Source organism: Notechis scutatus, chromosome 1, assembly GCF_049901735.1.
Source record: "Notechis scutatus isolate UNSWTSFEM ecotype Mainland chromosome 1, rNotScu1.2, whole genome shotgun sequence".
Classification (NCBI taxonomy): domain Eukaryota; kingdom Metazoa; phylum Chordata; class Lepidosauria; order Squamata; family Elapidae; genus Notechis; species Notechis scutatus.
In genome coordinates, this window is record NC_142009.1 from 28,677,999 (window position 1) to 28,703,002 (window position 25,004).

General features: G+C 39.6%; 1 protein-coding gene across 3 annotated transcripts in view; it reads left to right on the top strand.

Annotated features, from left to right (window-relative positions):
* The first annotated feature begins 202 nt into the window (after positions 1–202).
* Positions 203–25,004, top strand: part of LOC113414517 (L-gulonolactone oxidase-like) — a 30,751-nt gene continuing 5,949 nt past the window's right edge. The window contains exons 1-9 of one of the 3 annotated variants that reach the window (XM_087959963.1): positions 203–381; positions 2,386–2,487; positions 2,964–3,089; positions 4,126–4,220; positions 5,369–5,459; positions 16,109–16,294; positions 22,043–22,150; positions 22,857–22,933; positions 24,491–24,640. In XM_087959963.1, the coding sequence (XP_087816089.1) occupies positions 379–381; positions 2,386–2,487; positions 2,964–3,089; positions 4,126–4,220; positions 5,369–5,459; positions 16,109–16,294; positions 22,043–22,150; positions 22,857–22,933; positions 24,491–24,640 (938 nt within the window). In that variant the 5' untranslated portion in view covers positions 203–378. The remainder of the gene's footprint in view (positions 382–2,385; positions 2,488–2,963; positions 3,090–4,125; positions 4,221–5,368; positions 5,460–16,108; positions 16,295–22,042; positions 22,151–22,856; positions 22,934–24,490; positions 24,641–25,004) is intronic. The other 2 variants (XM_087959969.1, XM_087959973.1) reach the window with 2 other exon arrangements.

Here is a 25,004-nt window from a genome sequence, read left to right on the forward strand (position 1 = left end):
CATCTTTAATCATAAAATGTTCCTTTCTTTATTACTCAACCCAATTCTTTTCAAAGAATCTCTCAGGGCTATCTGTTAATTAAATAGGCTAGTTGCTTAGCTTTCATCCCAAATCTAAATTTCTTAACCCCCAAACCAACATTGCAGTTGTTACTCATTAACCCCTTTTATCCTGGAGAAAAGTCCTTATGACACAGAGAAGTATTCCATCATTTGGCTTCTTCTGAGCCTCCTGTCTTTCTAATTCTGCTCTTTGGTGAACATCTAAAAACTTCAACTTTTAAATTCCCCACACTCCTTTCTTTTTAAAGGGCTCTTTACTAGAGGACTTTCCGTTCTGCAAATCTTCCCTCTGAGGTTCAACAGAAGCCAAGTATAATGGTAAGAATATTTGTTTTAATGGTGGGAGAAACTACAGTTGGAATGATGAATGGGTTGGGTTGGGACGCCCAAGGAAAGATAACCTCATCTGGAATTATCTTGATGGCACTGAACCGACAGGGGAGAAGTGATGATTTTATAGTATTTGAAAAATGAGGTTTTTGTGTTAGTTATCTTGCTTATTTTATTACCATTTCCAAAAGGAACCACCTCAGTGGCAGGTTCTGTAGAACACTACTTCATGGTACAGCATACCCTGCCCAGAAGCAATGGCTCCATTTATTCCTCACCTGCTTAAAACATTTCCAGCATGGTTTATCTGAAGCCTTGGGCAATCACTCAGATTCAACATGGATCAGAATTCTTTTAATACTGGGGTACCAAGATCCCTCCCCTATGTAGAATATATATAGTTTGTGTGCCCCAAGCAAAACTAGTCCTTTGCATTATGTCTTTCTAAGAATGCATCTGAAAATATGTGGCTTTTATGTAATCTTTTCTTTGGAAGTATCCCCACTAATCAGTAAGGGAAAGAACCCATAAGTAAATTATTTTAAGGGTTTTTTCTCATGGGTAACAGAAGACAAATATTTTAAAGAAATGAATAAGCTGAGGACTAGAAAACCTGGTGGGAAGTAAAAACACAATTCACCTTCTCATAACCTGCTGCAAATAGCTACCAAGTCTCCCATGGAAAATGTTTTCTGCCATTAGAATTCCAGTTCCCATGGCACAAAAAAGCATTGGAATTTAAATATTTGTGAACTATGTTTGCTATGGATACAACAGCTCAGGGGTTAGGAATGTGTCCTGATTTTTTTTGTCCAAGGATTTCATGAATATAAGGATTCTCTTCAATCAAGTTTGACTTCTTCCGGGTACATGACATTTGCTCATGTCATTTTCTTGGCAGTAATACAGAAATGATTTGTCATTGCTTTCTTCCAATACAATTTCTTTAACTTCCTAATCTGGACTATAGGTCTAGATTTCCTGGTGGTCTCCTGTTTAAGTACAGTATTAAGCCTACATACATAGAGCAAACAGTTGTTGATCATGAGAGATTACAATTGGAACCTCCAACTTCCAAGACAAATGCTGAAATATCAATGGATTTTCATTTCACCAGAGGAACGCAGTATCCTTTAAAGGGGCAGTTCAGATACTTGACCAAGAGTCATTAGTGTGCAGAAAGGTTCTGCTCCTAAACTCTTCAGACTCAGACAAAACACTATCCAATTTTTTTGTCATCTAAATGGATTGTTAGAGGATTTTTCACCCCTGATGTTCTGGCTCTGGTTTTTCAAATCCTTTTTTAAAGCTGGGAATGAACATTAGAGTAGCTATCAAGGGCCCGTCCTCCAGAAAGTAGGCTGGACCAAGACAGCAATTACACATATTAATTTGGCATTCACTTTTGTAAAAAGTCAGTAGGCAGTCGGACATTCCAATCTGCTGAGGATAGTCAAACAGTCCTGCAGATTCAACCCTGCCAAAATAGTCTGGGAACAGGTTATTTGTTCATCATGGAGATGCTGCAAGAATTTGAATTTAACCAAGCTTTAAGATCAGCATCAGAGGCTAATTTGGTCTTTCTTTAAGGTCAGCTAGATCAATGTTTCTCAACCTCAGAAGCTTTAAGATGAGTGGACTTTAACTCTCAGAAATCCCCAGCTAGCATTCTTTCATAATGCAGGGCCTACAGTCAACTGTTTCAAAAGTCATGTTTTTTTTTTTAAGTAGACTGTCTCAATACTTAATGTATTAGTTGGAAGAATTATATTTTAGAATCTGTGAATTATCTTACTGCACTTCATTTTGTGCATGTAGTTTACCATTTTGAGTGGAGCTGATCCAGTAAGGTAATCTACAAGCAAAGCAATCATCCATGTTTTTAAAAATATCCTCCCAGAAGGGTACAGATAAAACTGGCAGTTTTCATGAAACCTTTCTACAATGAATTCTCAAATGGATGAGCTTCCACTATGTGTTTTTGGGCACTAGGCACATGGTGAAGGTGGAGTCAGATTCCAGAACTGGGCTAGAACATATGGTTCCTCTCCAGAAATGTATTTCCAGCCAACGACAGCTGATGAGATCAGAGAGGTAAGCAAGCAACATCCAGCCAGGTGTTCTGTTGTTTTGATGTTCTCTATGACTGATTATTCTCTACCTGTTCTCTACCTTTTTTACTTGTTCTCTACTATTCCCTATATCCCATTGTTCTCTATATATAACAATATACTCTCTATTGTGCCAGCTACACCTTATGGAAATTCTTAAACAGCCTAGAGAAAGTATTGGATTACATAAGAGTCATGGTGGCACAGTGGTTAGAACGCCGTATTGCATGCTAACTCTGCATTCCACTGCCAGGAGTTCAATCCTGACCAACTCAAAGTTGACTCAGCCTTCCATTCTTCTGAGGTTGGTAAAATGAGGACCCAGAGTTCTGGGGGCAATATGCTGACTCTGCAAACCGGTTGGAGAGGGCTGCAAAGCTCTATGAAGCAGTATAAAAGTCTAAGTGCTGTTGCTATTGCTACTCTAAATGTGCAAACGTGTGATTAACATCTTTGCAGATCTTGGCTCAGGCCAGGCAGAAAAGCAAGAAAGTGAAAGTGGTTGGTGGTGGACACTCCCCATCGGACATTGCCTGCACAGAGGATTTCATGATCCAGATGGGAAGGATGAATAAGATCCTTGAGGTAAAAGGGCTATGGCACTGGGTCAGGTTCATGATTCATCTCACTTGGCTTCAGAATCCCATAGGCTTCCTTTCTTTTATGAAAGAGGCTGCCAAACCAATAAGACTAAAGACTGCTAGGAATCGTGTAAAGAGCTCCTAAACCAGGAGTGTCAAACTCGTGTTGTCATGGTGTCGTCACATGATGTATCGTGACTTTTTTCCTCTTTGCTAAAGTGGGCGTAGGTGTGGCCAGTGCATGATGCAACCAGCCCACGGGTTGTGAGTTTGACAGCCCCGTCCTAGATGTTGGTAAAGGAGTGGAAAGTAGTTCTGGCTAGGTTCACATATGATGAATGAATGAATGAATGAATGAATGAATGAATGAATGAATGAATGAATGAATGAATGGATGGATGGATGGATGAATGAATGAATGAATGAATGCTTCATTGGCCAAGTGTGATTAGACACACAAGGAATTTGTCTTTGGTGCATATGCTCTCAGTGTACATAAAAAGAAAAGATACATTTGTCAAGAATCATAAGGTACAACACTTAATAATAGTCATAGGGTACAAATAAGCAATCAAATCATACTAGGAAACAGTCAATATATCTTGCCAAACCATACTTTGCTTTCATTAAGGCTGATCATCAAAGATCCAATAAGTTAAAATTGTCATATCACGTTAATCTATAAATCACATTTAAAGTTCACAGTGCTAAATCTGTATGGTTATTCAATGAGTTTTTGTGTTTCGACTTTGGCTCTGTATTTAAAACTCATGCTCATTTTGAAAATAATTATAAAGAAACAAGCACAGCAGCCCTTTATAACTTATTACAGGATGAATATTAAAAAAAAAAAACTTCTATGCAGGCTTGAAAAAGATGCTGCTGCTTTAGAATCAAATATTTAGTGCAATACTTGTGGGACGTCTGATGCATTTCTTCCAAATTATGCTTGGCCTGTGCACATACATGATAAGTCCTGATCGAATATTTCCCCCAGGACCGCTTCTTTGATTAACACGACAATATATTATCTCTTGCAGGTGGACAAAGAGAAGAAGCAAGTGACAGTAGAGGCAGGGATTTTGCTTTCTCATCTGAACGTAGAGCTGAACAAACATGGCTTAGCTCTACCGATGTAAGTAAACCTTCACTGAGACGGTAGGCATATTGCTCGCTGAAAAAAACAAAATGTTAAAAAGTTATGATATTTATGTAGTTACTTACTAAGCACATCTACATTATATCAAAGGAATCAAAATATCTTTACAATCCCCAAGGCATGTCACAACTTTTGAGTACCCATAATGTTTGGAAATTGAAAGTTGAAAAAATTGACACGCCCTATAAAACCCCCAGATAGTTGTGATGCATCTAAGGACAAATATTATCACTAGTCTATAAAATGTGGCCAGATGTGTGATGAAATTCTGAATGGCAAATTGAATCAAACCATTTTGGGAAGGGGAGAGGACCTTTTTTTAGAATGCTGTATCTAGTGAAGGTTTCTATGGCCAGGTTTCAACTCACCTAAATTAGTCAAATACATTACAAATTTGCTTCTATGGCGGCGCAGAATGATTTTAGCACAGGAGCTCAGGTGCAGTTAACTCCAAAGACCTTATAATTGCATACAGAGGGAATCCTTCACCCCATTGCCCTTTTTCGGAGTGGCAAATGAATTCTTTTAAAGTGAAGTGGAAAACTAAATAAGCTTATAGGAGCATATGCAAATTCACTTGTGTGCAGTGACACATAGATGGAAAAAACTATCAGCATAGAAGGAGACTGACTTGTTTTTCCCCACAGCCAAGGTTATCCAAGAGTAATAACCAGTGCATGGACCTCCAGAACTGTTTCCCCCCCCCCCTCAAATGGGAAGTTCCTGGATTTTAGAGGAATCACAGAAGGATTCCTGGGGTGGAGGTAGTTCCCCTGCCAGTTGAGCTCACACAAGAATAAATTTTCAGTTTCACAAGGGTCAGAAATCCATGCACCCCTGATTACGTATATTCTTGCCAGGATATACCGAATCCAAGGAATCACTCCAGGATCAAAATTACAAATCTGCATCCAACATCCCTTCATAGTCAGTGTTCCATTTCTATGGCTTGACAGGCTGTGTCGTATGTTCAAAACTCATTGGGGCATGTTTTGAAGTCAGAGCAGGTGCAGTTAACTAGGTTTTTTGTATCAGTGTCACATTGGTTAATATCATCGTCTCAACAGTTACCTTTGGAATGGATCACGGCTAAATCTCTCCCTTTTCTGTGTTTCGGGATGCAGTTTAGGAGCTGTGTCGGATGTGGCAGCTGCTGGAGTCATTGGAACTGGCACTCACAACACTGGCTTCAGCCATGGCATCTTGGCCACTCAGGTAAGACCTTAGTGGGTTGTAACTAGCAGGGTGTAAACATTTCCTAGCCATTGTGTCATACGAGCAAGTTATTAGAATGCTAATTATGTCAGTTTTTATTCCCCAGTGGGAGAAAATAAATGAGAATAATGTAGAATTACATTGAAGTCCCTTTGTATGCAAGGCACCACAGCAGAGTAGTTATTCAAAAGGCAATTCCTGCCTAAAGTTCAGAAGCAAAGTACTTCTATATTACTGCCCCAAGTGCTGCAGACCATGAGGTCACTGATTTGAGTTGGAAGAGAGTTTTCCTTGCTCATTAGGTATCCGGCAAATAGTAACGTACTGATCACACAGTGTTCTTGCTCCCTCCACTCTCCTCACCTCTCACTCTAGATTACCTTGGAAGGAATTATTTATGCCCAGAACTTTTCCTTCATGTCCCAAAGCTGTGACAGACTTTCCTTAGACTTTGCTAACATACTTGGCAGTGATGGGATTCAAATTTTTTTACTACCGGTTCTGTGGGCATGGCTTGGTGGGCATGGCAGGGGAAGGATACTGTAAAATCTCCAGTCAGAAGTGGTATTTGCTGGTTCTCAAAATGTCCACTACAGGTTCTCCAGAACTGGTCAGAACCTGCTGAATACCACCTCTAATGCTTGGTCTCTGATCAGACTATATTTGACTTCCAACTCAGAAATAGTGCAAGAATCTTCCCAAGCTGGCAACTCGTAAAGAGTAATTCATTTATTTTATTTTGTATTTATTTATTTGATTTGTCAATCGCTTGCAAGATAATAGGTATAAGTATAAACATGAGTAAGAATATAGTATGGATAAATGGGGACAATAGGACAGGGATGGTAGGCACGATTGTGCACTTATGCACATCCTTTACAGACCTTGTAGACTCACATGGAGATCTGATCCAAAAGTTGCGATGGTAGGGCGGAGGCAATTCTTTTAATGAATTTCTCCATCTTCATGCTTCCAAAAATAGAATGTATTTATTTATTATGGCCAACATAGCCAACAAATTTGTCCCAAGAGACATTGTTTTTACATTATTTCTTTTTTAAAATAATAGAAGAGGGGAAAGTCCCTATAAAGTTGGTAATATGACAAGAGGAAAGAAAATAAACCAGATGGTAGTTTGACAGATAGTAAGATTTTAAAAAGCTTTTTCTCGATTGAGGTGGTAGAAAATGCATTAAAACAATAAGGCCTTTTAAAAGCCATTTGTCCTGCTTCTAAATGCTTGCAGTGAATGTTTGCATATCTAAATTGGCACAGAGCTGACATATTGTATGGCGTTTTGCAGATCTTCCCCCACATTAATCAAAATGAACCAATAACATACGGAAGAAGGCAGGCTCAACCAAGGACATTCATTTATTTATCTATCTATCTATCTATCTATCTATCTATCTACTCTATCTATCTATCTATTTATTTATTTATTTATTTGATTTGTCAATTGTTTACAAGATAATAAGTATAAGTGTATACATAGTTATGAATACATGAAATGGGTACATATAAGAAAAATAAAAGAAAAATAAAAGAAACAATAGGACAGGGACGGTAGGCACGTTGGTGCGCTTATGCACGCCCCTAGAGACCTCTTAGGAAAGGGTGAGGTCAATAGTAGACAGTCTAAGGTTAAAGTTTTTGGGGTTTGGGAAGAAACTACAGAGTCGGGTAGAGTATTCCAGACATTGACCACTCTGTTGCTGAAGTCGTATTTCCTGCAATCAAGTTTGGTGCGGTTAACCTTGAGTTTGTATCTATTGTGTGCTCTTGTGTTGTTATGGTTGAAGCTGAAGTATTCATTGACAGGTTGACATTGCAATGTATGATTTTATATACTGCTTAAATCAGACATCTCAGTATTGTTTCTGTTGAAAAATAATAAAACGAGTGAGGAGCAAAGGGGCTGCCTCTTGAACTCCAGGAGTCCATTGTCTGTGAGGTTTGAGAGCTCAGTTTAGTTATTTTTTCCCCTGGTTCAGCTGCCATTTATTTGCAGCTGAAGCAGAGATGGAATTTTCCTCAAACATGTTGTCCTGATGCCTGTTTTCTCCATGGCTCATCCCATCCCCTCTACTCAAATAGACCTTGCAACCCTGTGCTGTCCAGACAGTTTGGAGTTAATGGGATTTGGGATAGTTAGTTACGAATTGTGAGCCATTCCTTTAAGGGAACAGCTCACAATTCCTAACTAACTATCCCAAATCCCATTAACTCTAAACTGTCTGGACAGCACAAACCCTACATTTCAGCAATCTGTTCCTGAACTTATCTGCCCCTCTTCTCTACTTCAATCAAAGTAGCATCCTACAAACAGTGGTTATGGTAACTGAGAAAAATGCCTGGCATTGTGAGAGGGCCAGCATAATCACCAAAGCAGTTCACGGAGGCCATAAAGTGCAGCAAAGGAAAGAGAACTTAGGGGCTTCAAAGCAATTCCCGTTAGCCATTTATTCTGATTTTATAGGAGGCAAATGCTTATCACATGCTGCATTGACCATCTCATTGCTTAATGTCTTTTTTGAGTGGAATGTAGGCAATTTTTGTAACTCCAGGATCTCTAGTGGATCAGGGGAAGTGGTATGATCAAAATGCTGCTGCTGCTGGTGGTCTTTGTTTTTGCACTCTCGTACTGATCAGCTTTGGCCTGCTTTGGAGGGATTGGAGACAGATTGAAACAGTGGAAATTGCACCGACAAAATCACACTTGGCCAATAAAGAATTCTATTCTATTCTATTCTATTCTATTCTATTCTATTCTATTCTATTCTATTCTATTCTATTCTATTCTATTCTATTCTATATAAAAGTACCCTAAATGGGGGGGAGGCTTTATTCGCAAAGACAAAGGTGCTGTCCTAGGGGGTTGACTGACATTTTTATTTCCCATAAGTCTTTTGAGAATGGCACTACGAGAGGCCAAGCTTTGCCCTGTTCCCAGAGTTATGCCCTTTGAGGCGAGCAGACTCAGGAAACAAGAATGAGTTGGATGAGAAGCAACCTAGAGCTAAGGAAAAAAATTCTTGACAGTGAGGACAATCGGCCAATGGAAAAGCTTGCCTTCAAAAGTTATGGGTGCTCCATCACTGGAGGCTTTTAAGAAGAGATTGGACAGACATTTTTCTGAAATGGGGTAAGGTCTCCTGCTTGAGCAGTGGGATTAGACTAGAAAACCTCCTAGAAGTCCTTCCAACTCTCTGATATTCTATGTTCTGTGAAGATCTTTATTGCAAGTGGAATGTAGCAAGATAAATCTTGAAAGCCTGCTAATCCAACTCAATTTATACCTAGCATGACTAGGGCACTCTTGAGTTTCTTTCTCAAATGTCCTCTCCTGGACTTGGGAAGCTTAACAAGGGTCCTGCTTCCTCCTGTGACAGATGCGCTCTCTTTACATTCCCAGGGTCTGTTAGCCATTTCATCATACCAAGGGATGTTTTAGAAATAAATAACCAGCCACAAAAGTAACGGAGCAATCAGAGTACCGGGGCCATTTCAGCAACCTTTTTTTCTCTCTTTCTCTCTGTATCTCTCACACAGACCAAATTTGAAGGCAAAAGCACACGGTTTGGGGCTAGGGAATCACATGCCGTCTATGGGCAGTGATCTGCCTATTCTTTGCAAGGTAGCAAGTAAAATGCTTTATTAAATCAGTGCAAATGTTTGATGACATCAGTATGGCTGGCACTGATGGGCATCAATTTCCCAAAGTGTTCCAAATAAGTCTTGTCCCCTACATGACCCTGTTTTAGCTTGAGGTAGCTGGGATTGAGGCGGGGATGTTCTTCCATGCTATTTCATTGAAAATTGTCAAGGCCTTACCCTGCAATGGGGTGGTAGGAAAGAGAAAGAGAAAGTCTACTTTTGGGGGGGGGGGGGAGCAGAGATCCAGGTGGCACAGAGCAGATTAAATTCCACCATGAAGCAGCTACGCTATGGGTCCTGCTTGGGGACATTTAAGGAGATGCATCCCCAGCATCTCAGTATCTGTTGTCCAGACCTTGCGAAATTGATTTGAATCAATCAGAAATCAAGTTGGGCTGGAAACGTTATTTTCAAAGTCAAGAGGCAGGTTTGCTGAGCTATGGTCTACTTGAGTCCCTGTCCTAAGTAGGTTGTGCCTGTGCTGTTAAATTAGGGCAGCTGATGTAGATAAAAACATCATTCTCTGTCATAAAAATTCCCAATATCCTCCATCATGGTCAGTGAAAACTATTTTGCACCCTCATTGCCCCATGGGAGATTACTTGAGAGGCTAGTGCTAGGGAGGGAAGGACTTAATATCTACTCCCTATTTCTATAATGCTCATCCACTCTGCTAAAAAAAAAAAATCCACTCTAAAGCCCATGCAGTAAAGGAGAAAACGTGTCTCTAGATAGATGTGAGATGCATTGTGGAATCCTTTCCTGAAAAGGCAACCTCTGTTCACTTTGGCCTGCAGTTGTGGCAAGGGAGGAGGAAATATCAACCAAGATTATAAATATTTTACTGGATTATGAAGAATGTCATAATCCAGTAAAAGCAAATGAACCTATTATGGATTAGCAATAGCACTTAGAGTTATATACCACTTTACAGTGCTTTACTGTCCTCTGTAATGGTTTACAGAGTCAGCATATTGCCCCCAACAGTTTGAGTCCTCATTTTATGCACCTCAGAAGGATGGAAGGATGAGTCAATCTTGAGCCTGGTGAGATTTGAACTGCCAAATTTCAGGCAGCCTGCAGTCAACAGAAGTAGCCTGCACTGCACTCTAACCACTGCACCACCGTGGCTGTATTAAGGAATAGCTTTAATAGAGCCTCAGGTCTCAGGAAATGGCCTTCGTTTGGTCTCTTGTGCAGTGCCTGCCAAGCAAATGTATGTCCCCTGTTATTCCTTTGTATCTGGCCTGTCTTCTTGTCTAAGCAGATTTTATTATGGTTCTTATTATTATTGATTCTTTTCATTTAAAAAAACTGGGAAGGTAGCAGGCTGCAAAGCAAAATGTATCTTGTTTTTCCAGTACCAAGAGGATAGTCTTAGAGTCCAGAACTATTCTTCTAAAGTAAAGTGGGTAATGGCAATGTGTTTTGTTTAGGTTTGTGTTCATCTGTCTCCCCCCCCAAAAAAAAAAAAGTACAAAGGCTAAATGAAGAGCTTGAGGTCATCCTGGAGTGGGAGATACAAGGGTGTGGTAGGAGTTACTTTTAATTTGTTTTAAGGGGTGTTTTGTGATTGTTCATTCTCATCACGTAGCCATTTTCTAACAAGATGTCAAAATTCCAAATATGCCTACCAACCCAAAAGTTTAGGAACCTCTAATAATTAAGCACAGTTGCTAGGATATATACAAATACATTTCAAGTACAGGTAATCCTCAACCAAAATATCATTTAATTAGCAACCACTCAAAGTTACAATGGCACTGAAAAAAAAAGTGACATGACCAGTTCAAGGCCATGTGGCCGGGAGATAAACAGTTGTCTGCCACATCTATCCATCTCTGCCCCCTGCCTTTTATCCCCAGTGCGAGGGTGGGGCTTCACCAGCAGTGGTGGCTCTTCCTTCCCAAGGATCGGCCCATGGATTTCCACTGCTCTCCTCTCCTCTGCCTTCTGCGCAGTCAGGCCTTGGACCCAGCTGTTCCACTTCTTCTTCATCAGCCACCTCCGGACATGTTGAGTCTCCATCTGAGGGAGGACGGATGGCCCAGGCTCCACCTCTGTTTCTCTCTCTGCCATCTCCATTCCCTCTTCTCCCTCGGAACTCCCAGGTTACCCTGATGCTGACCTTGACTCCCATGCCTCCTCCTACTCTGATTCGGCTGTTGAAGTGGCTGGCGGCTGACAGGCCACACCACATAGCATTCCATGATCACATGATCAGAATTGTTACCCTTGGCAACCGTAATGTATTTGTGACAGCTGTAGCATCCCAGGGTCATCATATGAGAGCTATTTATGACCTTCCCAACTGGCTTCCCTCAAGCAACATCAACAGGGGGAAGCTGGATTCACTTAACAACCACATGAGTCATAAAAGCCTGTAGTGATTTGCTTAACAACGGTAGTCATAAAGAAGAAGTTCGTAAAATTGGCTGCAACTCACTTAACGATTGCCCTGCTTACCAGCAGAAATTCTGGTCCTAATTGTGGTCACAAGCCAAGGACTTGCAAATGTGCATACAAACCTAGATAATATAAAGGCTCGTTTGCACTAATTCATGAATATTGTCATAACATTGCTGAATAGGACGTTCTTTGCTGCCTATCTTACATACTGTGTAAGTGTGAGGATTTGTAGCTGTGAAATGGGGTGGGGTGGAGCTAAGATAAACCCCAGAGCGTTGATTCCTTTCTCCAATTATCTGTAGTTCATTAATAGCAATTTGTGGCAACTCGTAAAACAAATTGTTCTCCCTGGTTCACACATGGTGGCTAGCAAGATTACCTACCTTTGAATGTGGCTAATAATTTTTCTCCCACAAAAATCTGTGAATTGTGAGACACAACAAGGGAAGGATGTAGAAAAGAAAGAGAGGGAAGGCTAATAAGAGAGGGCGGGTAATCAATTGGGAGACAAGAGAGATGACAAAATGGCCTTTTGAGAACCAAGAAGACCAGCTGACAGAAACAGTTCTGAGGGGGAAACAAAGGGGGAAATCTTAGGAAGTGGGGAGACGGTGAAACAAAGACCAATACATTATATGCCTAAAAGACAGCCTGTACTATGAGAGGTTGAGGAAGGAAGACATGCTTGAGAAATCTTGGCTCCATTTCTCTTTCTGCCTCTGAACATCATTTTCCTGCCTGAAAACTTCTGAAGGAGGTTTTACAGTGACCAAGTTTTTCTTCTGATGCAAGTGCTTATAAATAAGTGCATGTTGACATACAGAAAACTTATCATAACCAACTGGGAGTGTGAACGAAAATAAATGTGTAATAGGAATATTTAGGTAACCAGGCACAAAAGAGCACAGGGTTTTTACAACTTTAACAGTGGTTCAGGCACAGAATCAGGAATTTCTGCAGCTGCAATGAAAAGAAACAAAGTAAACTCCAAAATAGAGTCTCAAAACACAGAACGCAGAATCCAAACTTCAGTTGGAAGAAAGCAATGTTAGCACAAGCAATATAATAATGCACACCAACTCAAAGTAACCTAACTTTCAAATACCCATGAATGAATCCTGATCTTGGTAAGCATGGCACGACAGATGCAAAAAAAGGCATGGTTTGGAGAAAGTAGATGAACAAAGCAATAGCAATAGCACTTGGACTTATATACCACTTCACAGTGCTTTACATCCTCCTCTAAGCAGTTTACAGAGTCAGGATATTTCCCCCAACAATCTGGGTCCTCATTTTACTGACCTTGGAAGGATGGAAGGCTGAGTCAACCTTGAGCTGGTCAGCATCAAACTCCTCACTATGGGCAAAATTAGCCTGCAATACTGCACCACCACAGATCAATATCACGACATGATATTGGAAGATGAGTGGTAGGAGATGCAGGGTAGAAAATTGGAAATTCCCATTATAAATTAGATTATACCATCCACTGCCAGAGGATATAGCATTGGTCAGAGTTTGTGCTCAGTCGTTGCTTGTTTAAGCACAGTTATTTAAACTAGCTTTGTTTGCCTGGTTCACATGGCACACTAAGTCTAAATGCTAGCTTATAACAAGAATGGCAGGGTTCAAATGGCAAACTATGTCAAAACTAAGCAATAGTTTAGCATGAGGTCTATTCTGTCTGTATGCATACATGTATACATGAGTGCAAGGGAGGAAGACAGGAAATGTGAAGCAGTCCTCAAGTTCACAGTAGGATGTAGCCCAGACCCACTAGATTAGTGAATGATGTAGAACTGTGCAGAGAGCAGATTTTGAAAGCAATGATATTGGCCCATATCGTGGCCTCTCTTGCTTGCTAGAATGGAAGTCCATCTTCGCTATTGTATATAGTCAAAGCCGTAAATGGCTACCTAGGATAGCAGCAGAGTCTCAGCTGCAAAGTTTTCAGAATGATAGACAGGTTTGTTTCAATTGATTTTAGTGTGATTTCCCTAGAGCTTGTTTCTTCCTCTGAACCACTTTGACCTCAGAAGATTGCCTAGAGATTGAAAAAAAGAAAAAGACCTAGCATAACAGCACCATGCAAAAGGCCTCAGACTCTTAATTTTGTCTACTTCCCGTCCCTTGTTTTTTTCTTTCCCCTGGGAAGTCATTTTTAGCAAGTGAGATTGTAGGGAAGGCAAACCAGAGGATTGATGAAATTTACTTTGTAGAGCCACTGGAGACCCAGAGGGTAGCCTGAATTTCAGCCCACTGGTGCCCTCTGCTGGAGAAAGTTTCATGAGAGGGGGAAAAACTGGGCTAGGTTGGGAAAAATGGATGGCTGGGATGCTTTCATCACGCACCGTGTGAAGAATTGGGGTCTCAAAAACATTGTCCATCAGTTTCTTACATCATCATCATCTAGCATCTTCCAGCTATGGGACTCATCCAGCTCTAGAAGCATGCTAATTATGAATAATCTTAGGGGATGGTACCTTAAGATCTTGACTTTCTGGCAACTGTAAACTCAATGAAACAATAAAACCAATGATACAACAGTGCAACAGACCAAGGACATTCCCCACATCTTGGCAGTAGATCAAAGGTCATGTCTCAGAACTGCAGGTGCTCATATTGTTGAAACAGATGTTCCTGAAACTGAACAAAACCTGAAATCAGGAGCATCCATGCTGGAGCCAAAATAAGCCAAGTGGATGGTTATGACCATGCAATTAAAGCTCTGGCCTCTTTTACATATTTTTGCACATACACTGTGCATAAAAATCAGTAGGTTTTTGATCTTACAGTCAATGCCACCACCTTGACTTAATTTTTTTTTACTGTCTCCTAAAGATGACTCTGTCTGAATCAATACTTGAAAAATCCCATTGGAAACAAAACATCAAATGAATATTAAAACTGAATTATCAGTTCAAAGTAAATCTTCCTGGTGCTTGTTAGATACTTTCAATTTAGAGTTTAAATTAGTCAGTTATGAGTGATGGAATTTTCCTTTCTCTTTTCTCAAAGATACAACGCTATGAATCTTCAACATTGTTTGTGTTTCAAATTCTGTTGAGCACCATTCTTTCTCTCTTTTTTGCTTCTTTTTATTTCTTAGATCAATCATATGAGTGATTTGACCCAGTCAGGGATCTTATGATAAATGAAGCTGATGTTATCTTTTTACAACTAATCAGATTTTACTGAACCAAAATAAGTTAAGAAAGTAGATATTTTTACAAACAGATTTACAAAGTAATTCTATTTTATAACACGAGAAATCACAAACAACTGACAACAACTTTGGCTAACTTTTGGCTCCCTTCTTATGGAGTTAATTTATGGTTCAGTGTATCATGAGACTCCAGTAAATGGGTTTGTTCAATTAAAATTGTTCAGATAACCATGGGTAAGCTTAGCAAGCAAGCAAGCACAGCCATTGCTAAAAATATGAGCAGTTTGGACTTCGATGTAATAAAATAATTTTATGGTAAAATTAGCCTGGAGTTGAACTGTAATGACTCTAATGTGGCATCCTGTTTAAAATATCTCAAAAGTACCCTCATGATAATCAGAATGGAGGCTGGTGACATACAAATAAGCAAGATTTTTTAAAACTGAATCAAATAGTTGAACATCAAGTAAAGATGCGTATGAATTCCAGCAATTTAAAGTCTCCCTCATTTATCTGTGAGAAATAATTACACCAAAAGCTCACAGATGAATGCCTGTGCACTGAATCTGTGCACTGAATCAGGATGGATTTATGAATCTAGAGCCTGCTTTGTTTGTTCCTTTTCTTGCTCCTGTATCCTAAATGCAGATTGCTCTAAAAAGGCTATCCTGGCCACCCCTCTTCCCAAAGTGATTCTGGGTATCCAACAAATGTTAAGAAAAAAACAGTATAAGTGTTAAAAACCCACAACTCATAACCTAAACAGAAAAAGAAGCTAGTACTGGAGCTGAAGACAACTATTTTACGAGAAATCCCATCATGCAATATGATGATAGCAACACCAAGATAAGGTTCAAGGGCAGTAAAATAGCCTTTCCTCAAAATCTCTTGGATTCCCAAAGATTTATGGGAATTGATGTCCAACGAACCTGAAAGTCATCAAGCTGGAGAAAGCTGTAGTAGAAGTTATGTTGCTTCAGATTGACTCAAGGCAATGCTTTCCAATGGGATGAGTGTATATACTACATTCAGTTGTTTGTCTACAGTTAGCCTTGCATAAGTGCAATGGCACCAACAGCATATAAGGATGGCATTAGCAACTAGGCGGCTAGGTTTGTTTAGTGCACCAAATCTTAAATCAGGCCAAGAAAACATAGCATCTATGCTTGTATCACACGTTGTACTGAAAACAACCAACCGTATTATGCTTTCACTTGATCGAAGAGTTTATCATGTTGATTAATCTTGTTGAATGATTTATCCTGTTGGTCTACCAGTTGGCCAGGTTGACATATATTACTTCTTTCATGGTGGATGCATGCAAGTAACTTAAAGTAAAAGAGAAGTCTTCAAATGTACTGTGATAGGTGAGTTGATAACCCAGATTCAACCAGATCCTTTGCTTTCCTCCTGGCAGGTGGTAGCCATGACACTGTTGACAGCTTCAGGGGAAATCCTGGAGTGCTCTGAAACTGTGAATCCTGAAGTCTTCCAAGCGGCCTGTGTACATCTGGGTTGTTTGGGCATCATTCTCACAATCACTTTCCAATGTGTCTCAGAATTCTACCTGCAAGAAACCACCTTCCCTTCTACACTCAAGGAGGTAAGCTCAGATGCTGCATTTGGGAAGTGCAATTTAAGACCATTTTGAGAGGTGCATGAAGTGTCTCTGTGGCCAAATTGCCATTTGATATTTTAATGTCTCAGAAGAATCAAAGCTGCTAGAAAAATTCTACCAGCATGCAGCAGTACTTAGTTAACAAAGTATTCTTTTTCAATTCGCAGCAGTCTCAATTAATCTAATTTGTTAGGAAATCTTCTAAACTGAGGATCCTACGTAGGAAGATTAAGTTTCTTTTCAGAGAGTATCTGGTCTTTGAAATTTGCTTCTTAGTAACTAAAATTTGTGTGCATTCCCCAGGTGTATCAAAATTTTTATCTCTTCTTTTCCCACTGATAAGAAAGAACAATATATATTCAACATATTTATACTTGGAAAATGCCACACGTCCATGTTATCTTCCATAAAACAAATTTCTGACAGACTTTGGTTACAATACAAATGTACCCTTCTAAGAATGCTTTATTTTATATCAAGATTCTTGTCTTGTTTGCTTCTAAGATAAATGGGAGCTGTTCACTTTCCATTTATTTATTCAACCTATATGCTGAATATATATTAAGAGAAGATGGATTGGAAGAACATGAGCATGGATTTAATATTGGAGGAAGAAACATCAATAACTTGCAATACGCTGATGACGCTAAACATGTAGCTCAAAATGCAAGCTCTAGTAATAAAAGTTAAGGAGCAAAGTGAAAAATGGGACTAAAATTAAATATATAGAAAACCAAACTAATGACAACAGGTAGAACAACTTATTGATAACACCTAGCACTTATATACTGCTCCATAGTTTTTTACAGCTCTCTCTAAGCAGTTTACAGAGTCAAAATATTGCCCCCAACAAGCTGGCTCCCCATTTTACCAACCTCAGGAGGATGGAAGGTGGAGTCAACCTTGAGCCAGTCAAGATTGACACCTGACAGTAGGCAGAGTCAGCATGCAATTCATTACTTAGAATTGACAATCAAGATATCAGAGTGTTGGATAGCTTCTGCCTTTCAGGATTAACCATCAAGCAGTCAAGAAATAAGCCATAGATTATGACTTGGCAGGGCAGCCATGAAAGCCATGATAAAGATATTTAAATGCCATAATGTATCTATAACTACAATGATCAAAATCATATTAGGCATGGTATTCCTGTGATAATCTATGGAAGCAAACATTGGAATTTGAAGAAGCAAGATAGGAAGAATATTGACATTTTTGAATTATGGCATTGGAGGAGACTCCTGAGAATATTGTGGACAGCCAAGAAAACCAACAAATGAATCATCAGACAAATCAGTCCAGAGTTCTCCACACTATAAAAAAGATGTTGAGACTCTATAAAAAGTGCAGAGAAGAGCAACCAAGATGATTAAAGGATAGGAGGCTAAAACATACAATGAATGGTTGCAAGTACTCGGCATGGCTAATCTAGTGAAGGGAAGAACCAGGGGAGACATGATAGTAGTGTTCCAATATTTGAGGGGCTGTCATAGAGAAGAAGGTCAAGCTATTTTCCAAGGCACCCAAAAGCCAAACAAGGAATAATGGATGGAAACTGATCAAGGAGAGAATCAACCTGGAAATAAGGAGAAATTTTCTGACAGTGAGAGCAATCAACCAATGAAACAGCTTGCCTGGGGAAGTTGTGGGAGCTTCATCACTGGAGGCTTTCAAGAAGAGATTGGACTGCCATCTGTCAGAAATGGTGTAAGGTCTTCTGTTTGGTGGGGGGTTGGACGAGAAGACCTACAAGCTCCCTTCCAACTCGGTTAATCTGTTAAATGACCAGGCTCAAATTATCTTATTTTGGTCTCTATCTCTGTGACCTACAAATAACTTACAGCAGCCTTTTGTAGGCAGATGGGCTGCTTTCCAAATTCCCAGCCCACATTGTCAAAAGGGACTGTGCTGTCCCTACCCATCTGGAGGGGGACAGCAGGGAAAGGTGCAGATGAGAACAATATTGCCTCATAACTTTGCTCAATTCATGCCATAATTTTCCTCGGAGGAGAAATGACAACTTTTGAATGTCTTTCATTTAAAAGTTGAGTATGGTATGCAAAATTATTCAAGGAGTAGAGAAAATAAATAGAAACATATTCTTCTCTGTTTAAAGTGAGATAGTCCAATTTATCTGACTTGTGGAAAGTTGTTTTAGATGCAGCACACAGCTAGCTTTCCTACGCTAGCTTTTAAGGGCTTTTGTTCCAAGCATGATGCTATTACAGTTGCAGACGGCCTAGTGTTCATGCACTTTTCATTACTTAAATTTTATTGGCAGCGTGACTATCATGTTTTAATCCATATTTGACCCAGATAACTTGTATTTAGTGACAATTGATACATGATGGCAATAAAGATAATGAAAATATGTAGAAATAGCTAAGAAGAGCTGGAAGGTGGTGAAGACACTCACCTCCCATTTGGAAGGTTGAAAATTCAATCCTAGACAGTGACACGTGTATCTCTATCAGGGCTCATATCTGCTCTGAATTCCACTTAGGTGTAAGGAAGGGCATCTGGCCAGTAAACACTCAGCTCCATTCAGATGCCCCAACTCCATCCTGATAAAGGGGATTACAGGGTCATAAAAAGAAGAAAAAACTAGGATGAGTCCTCTGAATACCAAGCACAGATGACCAACTGCAAGAAAAGTCTACTACATTCATATCCACTTTTAAGGATGACTTAATGGGTCTTTGGTGTGACCATCAAGATTTTCTCATATACTTTTTTTCAAGAAATATAGAGACCATGAGTTGACAGTTTTACTGAAACTGGTAGCATACAAGAAATAGGGGTTGATGGACCAATTTTTCAAACAATTCATTTTTTCCCTCTTCCCCTCATTGGCTTTTTTGTTGTTGTAGTTTTGAAATACTTAATGCCTTACAAACATCTATATCTATCTCTCTGTCTCTATACCTACAGCTACAGTTATCAGCTATCTATCTATCTATCTATCTATCTATCTATCTATCTATCTATCTATCTATCTATCTATCATCTAACTATCTGTCATCTATCTATCATCTATCTATCTAATTTAGATACCACCCATCTCACTCTCAAAAGAACTATAATTCCCATAATTCACAACCAGCCCAGCAATCAACCATGTTAGATGTTTAGGAACCACAGTATTATCTAATAAATCTGGCAAACGCCAAGTCTTTGAAAGGTGGTCATGTTAGTACTTCAATAAATGAATGTATGATGGTTCAGTTGCAATTAACTACAGTCATAGAATTAAACCTTCTGAACAACTGAATCACTGAATACCTGATACTGACAAAGGCAGGACCATTAATAAGGGGAACTTGTTAGCTTCCTATTTTGATTATAGGCTTCCAGAGGCACTAGGCTGGACACTGGAAATGGGATGCTAAGAAGACTTTCTAATTCACCAAGGACAAGTTGGATAAAAAGCAGCCCTTCTTATTTTAAAACAGGGGTGCAGATGTCCAGATTTAGAAGACCTAAATCTGAGCCCATAATTTTATGAGTGACCTGGATTAGGCATTACGTCACTGAGAAATACTGACCTTTGATGCAGAAGAAAGTGGTTTCACGTCTTCATGTAATACCAGAATCAGAGTGGCCTCTTTCTCTTCTCTTCTTTGACTGGTTTTCAGCAGTTCCATAAATATGCTTCAATGTTACATTGTTTATCCTCAAAGCATTTCCTTTTCCCTGAAGCAGCTGGAGAGAGTAAAATTAAGAGAAAGATTCCCCCTCCCCAACTTTTTTCCTTTTCTTTGTGCCATGATTTTCTTGTGCCATGATATATATCTCATTTTTCTATTTTACACATGGGCTTCCAGATTAGGTTGTACAAACAGATGCTCTTTTTACATGAATTATTGAGCTTCTGTGGCTACTCACCTTCTTTGTTTCTCTCCATTCTTGTCCAATATATTTTACTCCTTCTTCAGTTCCTGCATGTTAATTTGTTTCTTAGTTCCCAAGGCCTCGTAGGCATGGGTTTCAATGAGAGGGAATACAAAATCAGTGGTTACTTTATTCTTTCATTTTGAGTATTTTCTTTCCTGGATTTCAACAGAAATCTATAGTGAGCTACCATTCATTTTCAAATGGAAGGCAACCTTTCCATTTTAAGAAGACTAAGAGCTGGTGAAAACATAATGGTAAACGAAATTCCTTGGGTACAGAAAGGAACTGAGAAAACTCAACCTATTCTTTAGCAATGATTGGCAGTTAGAGAAGATGGCAGGGTTTCCTGATCTTGAAAATTATTTCAAAGGCTCCTCCAGGGTTGAGAAAGGTGTCAGCGTTCCAACTAACAAACTCCAACCCAATAAACTCAGAGACAAGCAACTTCTCCAAGTTACATTTTATTAGAGTTGTCATATTGGCATATCTAATTGGAGAGTTCTGGGTTTTCCCTTGGTGATTGAACTTTCAAAACTCCATCTCCCTGCACCCATCAGTCCATCACATGGCCCAATCACCATCCATCCCAACTGAAGACTTTCCTCAAACCACTCCTCCTCCAGGTGCAGGATGACTTGTCCTTGACTGAGAATAAGAATGTTGTTTTGACTAACTACCTCCACTCTATGAAATCCCCCCTCCCAATTTCCCATGCACTGGAATGTGGCAGCATGGAAGCTTCTGAGGCTAATATGGCTTCCAAAGTTGACAGGCTTCTTCCCCTCAGGAAAGAATCAGGTCCTAGAAAAGAGAACGACAAGGTGGGGGGGGAAGCCTCAGAGGGTTAATCTATTTTGCAACAATCAAATTAATCACCTCTCTCCCCCCGCCCACCCCAAGAGGACCCTTTGGCTTTTCTGGGATGTAATGCAGTCCTCAGTTGTGTCAGTTTTGCTGCTAGTTTGTTTATTTATTAGATTTTTTTATCCAGTCTTTATTATTTTATAAATAAAATACATAATAGAATTAGAATTAGAATTCTTTTATTGGCCAAGTGTGGTTGGAGACACAAGGAATTTGTCTTGGTGCAAATGCTCTCTGTATACATAAAAGAAAAGATACATTCATCAAGAATCACAAGGTACAACACTTAATAATAGTCATAGGGTACAATAAGCAATCGAATCATACTAAGAAACAGTCAATATAGATCGTAAGGATACAAGCGACAAAGTTACAGTTATACAGTCACAAGTGGGAGGGGATGGGTGATAAGGAGTGATGAGAAGATTAATAGTAATAGTAATGCAGACTTTGTAAATAGTTGGACAGGGTTGAGGGAATTATTTGTTAAGCAGAGTGATGGCTTTCGGGGAAAAACTGTTCTTGTGTCTAGTTGTTCTGCTGTGCAGTGCTCTATAGCGTCATTTTGAGGGAAGGAGTTGAAAGAGTTTATGTCCGGGATGTGAGGGGTCTGTAAATATTTTCACAGCCCTCTTTTTGACTCGTGCAGTGTACAGGTCCTCAATTGAAGGCAGGTGGGTAGTAATTGTTTTTTCTGCAGTCCTAATTATCCTCTGAAGTCTGTGTCTGTCCTGTTACGCCTTCCTCCTTCTATTTTCCCCAACAACTTACTGTTGTGAGTAAAAATTGAGAGGGTATTTATGCATCCCTCCTTGAGGTTCAAGAGGAAAGGTGAGAAATAATTAATTCATAATTTTACTCTTGAGCATGAATTATTTAGCATGTCACCCAGGTGGCACACCAAACTAGACACTTGAGCAATATCACCCAATTTAAAGATGTGTCCATTCAGCTCTCAATTTGGACATCTTGTAGGTTCTTGACAACCTAGAAAATCACCTGAAGAAATCTGAGTATTTCCGCTTCCTTTGGTTCCCTCACAGTGAAAATGTGAGCATCATCTACCAAGATCATACCAACAAGGTGGGTATATTCTACCATGATGAAGTAATTTGCCATTAAGTTTATTTGAGAATAAACTAGTTGAAGTAATTTGCCATTAAGTTTATTTGAGAAAGAAAACTAGGAAGGCAGGAATTAAGAACATTCCACTTGCTATGGGGTGACTTGAGTCTTGCTCATTTCAACAGGACTTCCAACAGAGGGTACCCATTATCTTTTTTTGTTTCATTCAACCTTCCTGTTAGGTAAATCATAATAATTGTCATCACTTTATAGACCAAAAAGTTACATCTAATCTCAATACAAATAAGCCTTTACAAGGCTAATCCCCATCAATGCTCCCAGACTATCTCACAAGTGCCAGCTGAGAGAGGCTGGTCTGTCCTACTAAAATTAAATGATTAAAGCACTGGACTTGGACCAGAGAGACCCAACCATGAAATTCACTGTGTGAGTTTGGATCAGACACTTGGTCTCTCAGACCAAAGGACCTTACAAGGTGGTGGGTGTTGGCATAAATTGAAGGCAGGACCCCATATAAGACCCTGTATGAGCTCTGAAAAATAAAAGATGCAATCAGTCAGTGCAATCAATCAATTCCATGTTGTTCCATGCTCATGTTTATGATGAACTTAGCATTAATTGGTTCTCACAATAACATGGGCTTAAAAGCCAGATCCCCAGCCTTCTGACAATTTCATAAAAATCCAGTACTCTTGTTTTGCAGCCTCCCTCTTCCTCAGCAAATTGGTTTTGGGATTATGCCATTGGATATTATTTGTTGGAGTTCCTTCTTTGGATCAGGTTAGTTTCTACATCTCTTTAAAAAAAAATCACCTGGTGGATGGAAGGACTACATTTGTCTTGTTTGTATCTCATCACTTTTGGCTTCCAGTGAGGTTTTCTATACAGGTCAGCTTGGGGTGGGTCACTTCACAAATTTATCCACCCCTTTTCTAAGCCTTCAAAAATGAATTGAAATATATCAACTTTTTTATTCCTGGAAGTCAAGGGATTTCATCCACACTATGAATCAAGCAAGATTACTCATAGACAGACATATGCAGAATCTCCTACTACAGTTGTAAATCTCACACTTTATTCTAGTAGTGTGATAGCTGAACTTAGGCTGTCCTCTGGTGGGCAGAAGATGAAAGCACCTTTGTGAAGTTGCTGAATTGATGGAAAAAAGAAATTGCCCCACCCATAATGGATGGGCTCAAAAGTGCACCATTGGGAGACTTGAAAGAACAGATGAGGGATGGATTGCAATGGAGTTGAAAACAACTTGATGGTACATAATCCATCCATCCATCCATAAATAGTTGAAAAGTACATTCTCATTTGCATGGTGTTCACAAGTTGAGATAGTATTCTTGGCAACTGAACTGTACTTTAATTTTCAGTTTAGACCACAGCCCAAACGTTTCCTCATGGTTTCTCGTCAAATCAAACCAGATCTGGCCTTGCATAGGTTTTACAAAATCAGCCAAGATTGACTAGAGATTACTCTGTAATTGTGCTATTCTATTGAAATCAGTGGCCCAATAAATATGAGGAGTGATAGCAAGGTTTCTTTGCCTGCTAGAATGTAGCCCTGGAAATAATGAATAACAAAGTTGATTATAAGCCCAGTACTTTATTTGTAGAATGCTATTTAGTTTTCAATGTTTCTAGCCTTGTACTTAAATAAGAGGGAGACCATAGAAGAAATGCTAACAGCTCTAGACATATGTTGCCACTCCCACATGGCTTCCTTTTCATCCTTTGTGTAAGCTACAAAAGGACTCCGTGCTATGCTAGTGAATAATTTCTGTGACATGAACAGCTTGCTTAGATGCAACAATAGGGAAGACTTTTATTGCCCATGCAGCCAAAGTCTTGCGCTACAAAGCTCTCTTTCATGACTTCCACATTGACTCCCCACCACCACAACCACCGTCCTGGTTGCTTCTGCAAAGTAGAAATGAGGGAAGTGGGATTTCAGAAGCTTAAGATATTTTTCAGTCTAGCCCTAGCATGTTTGACTAGGAGCATTCAACTTGGCCACGGCAGCAGAGAATTATGGGCAAAGCAATCCCACCACATCTGGATGATATCAGATTGGGGAAGGGTGGTCACAGAGTTGTAATCAAAGATTTGGAAGGTGGCATACTGGGAAAGATTTTCTTTCCTGACAGCCAGGAGAGAAATCCCAACTCCCCATGCTGTCGGGGGAATTCTGGGAGTTGAAGTCCACGCATCTTGCCAAATTTGAGATTCACTGCTGTGGCTATACCATCTGAAGGCTTTGACATGCAGAGCAGGTGTTCCGGCACTAAGCTAGTCTTTCTCAGCTTCTTGTTTCTCCTTCTCCTTCAGTACATTCCTGCCCTTCTTGGTATCTTGGATCAACCACTTCTTCTTTTGGCTCCTCTTCACTGGCAAAGTGGAAAATGTGAACTTGAGCTACAAAATCTTCAACTATGAATGCCGATTCAAGCAGCATGTGCAAGATTGGGCCATTCCCATGTAAGTCAAATGGGACTCTCTCTCCCTCCCTCTCTTTCTCTGGTAGAAACAATGGATTCCACAATATCTGGAGGATATTTGACATTTAACATGCAGACGTCTACCATTAAAAGTTAAATCTATTTTACTGTGTGTTGGTGATCCTATACTCACAGAATTGTTTGAGATCGAGAGTCAGATTGGTGTAGTGGTGAAGAGGCTGACTTAGAAAAGAGACTATGAGTTCTAGGCTTATACATATAGGATAATATAGGCATACTACACAGACACACAGACACACCACACACACACACACACACACACAAACATCTAGGATAATATATGTAGTAATAACTTCACAGTTCAATGAACTTAAAGGTTGAAG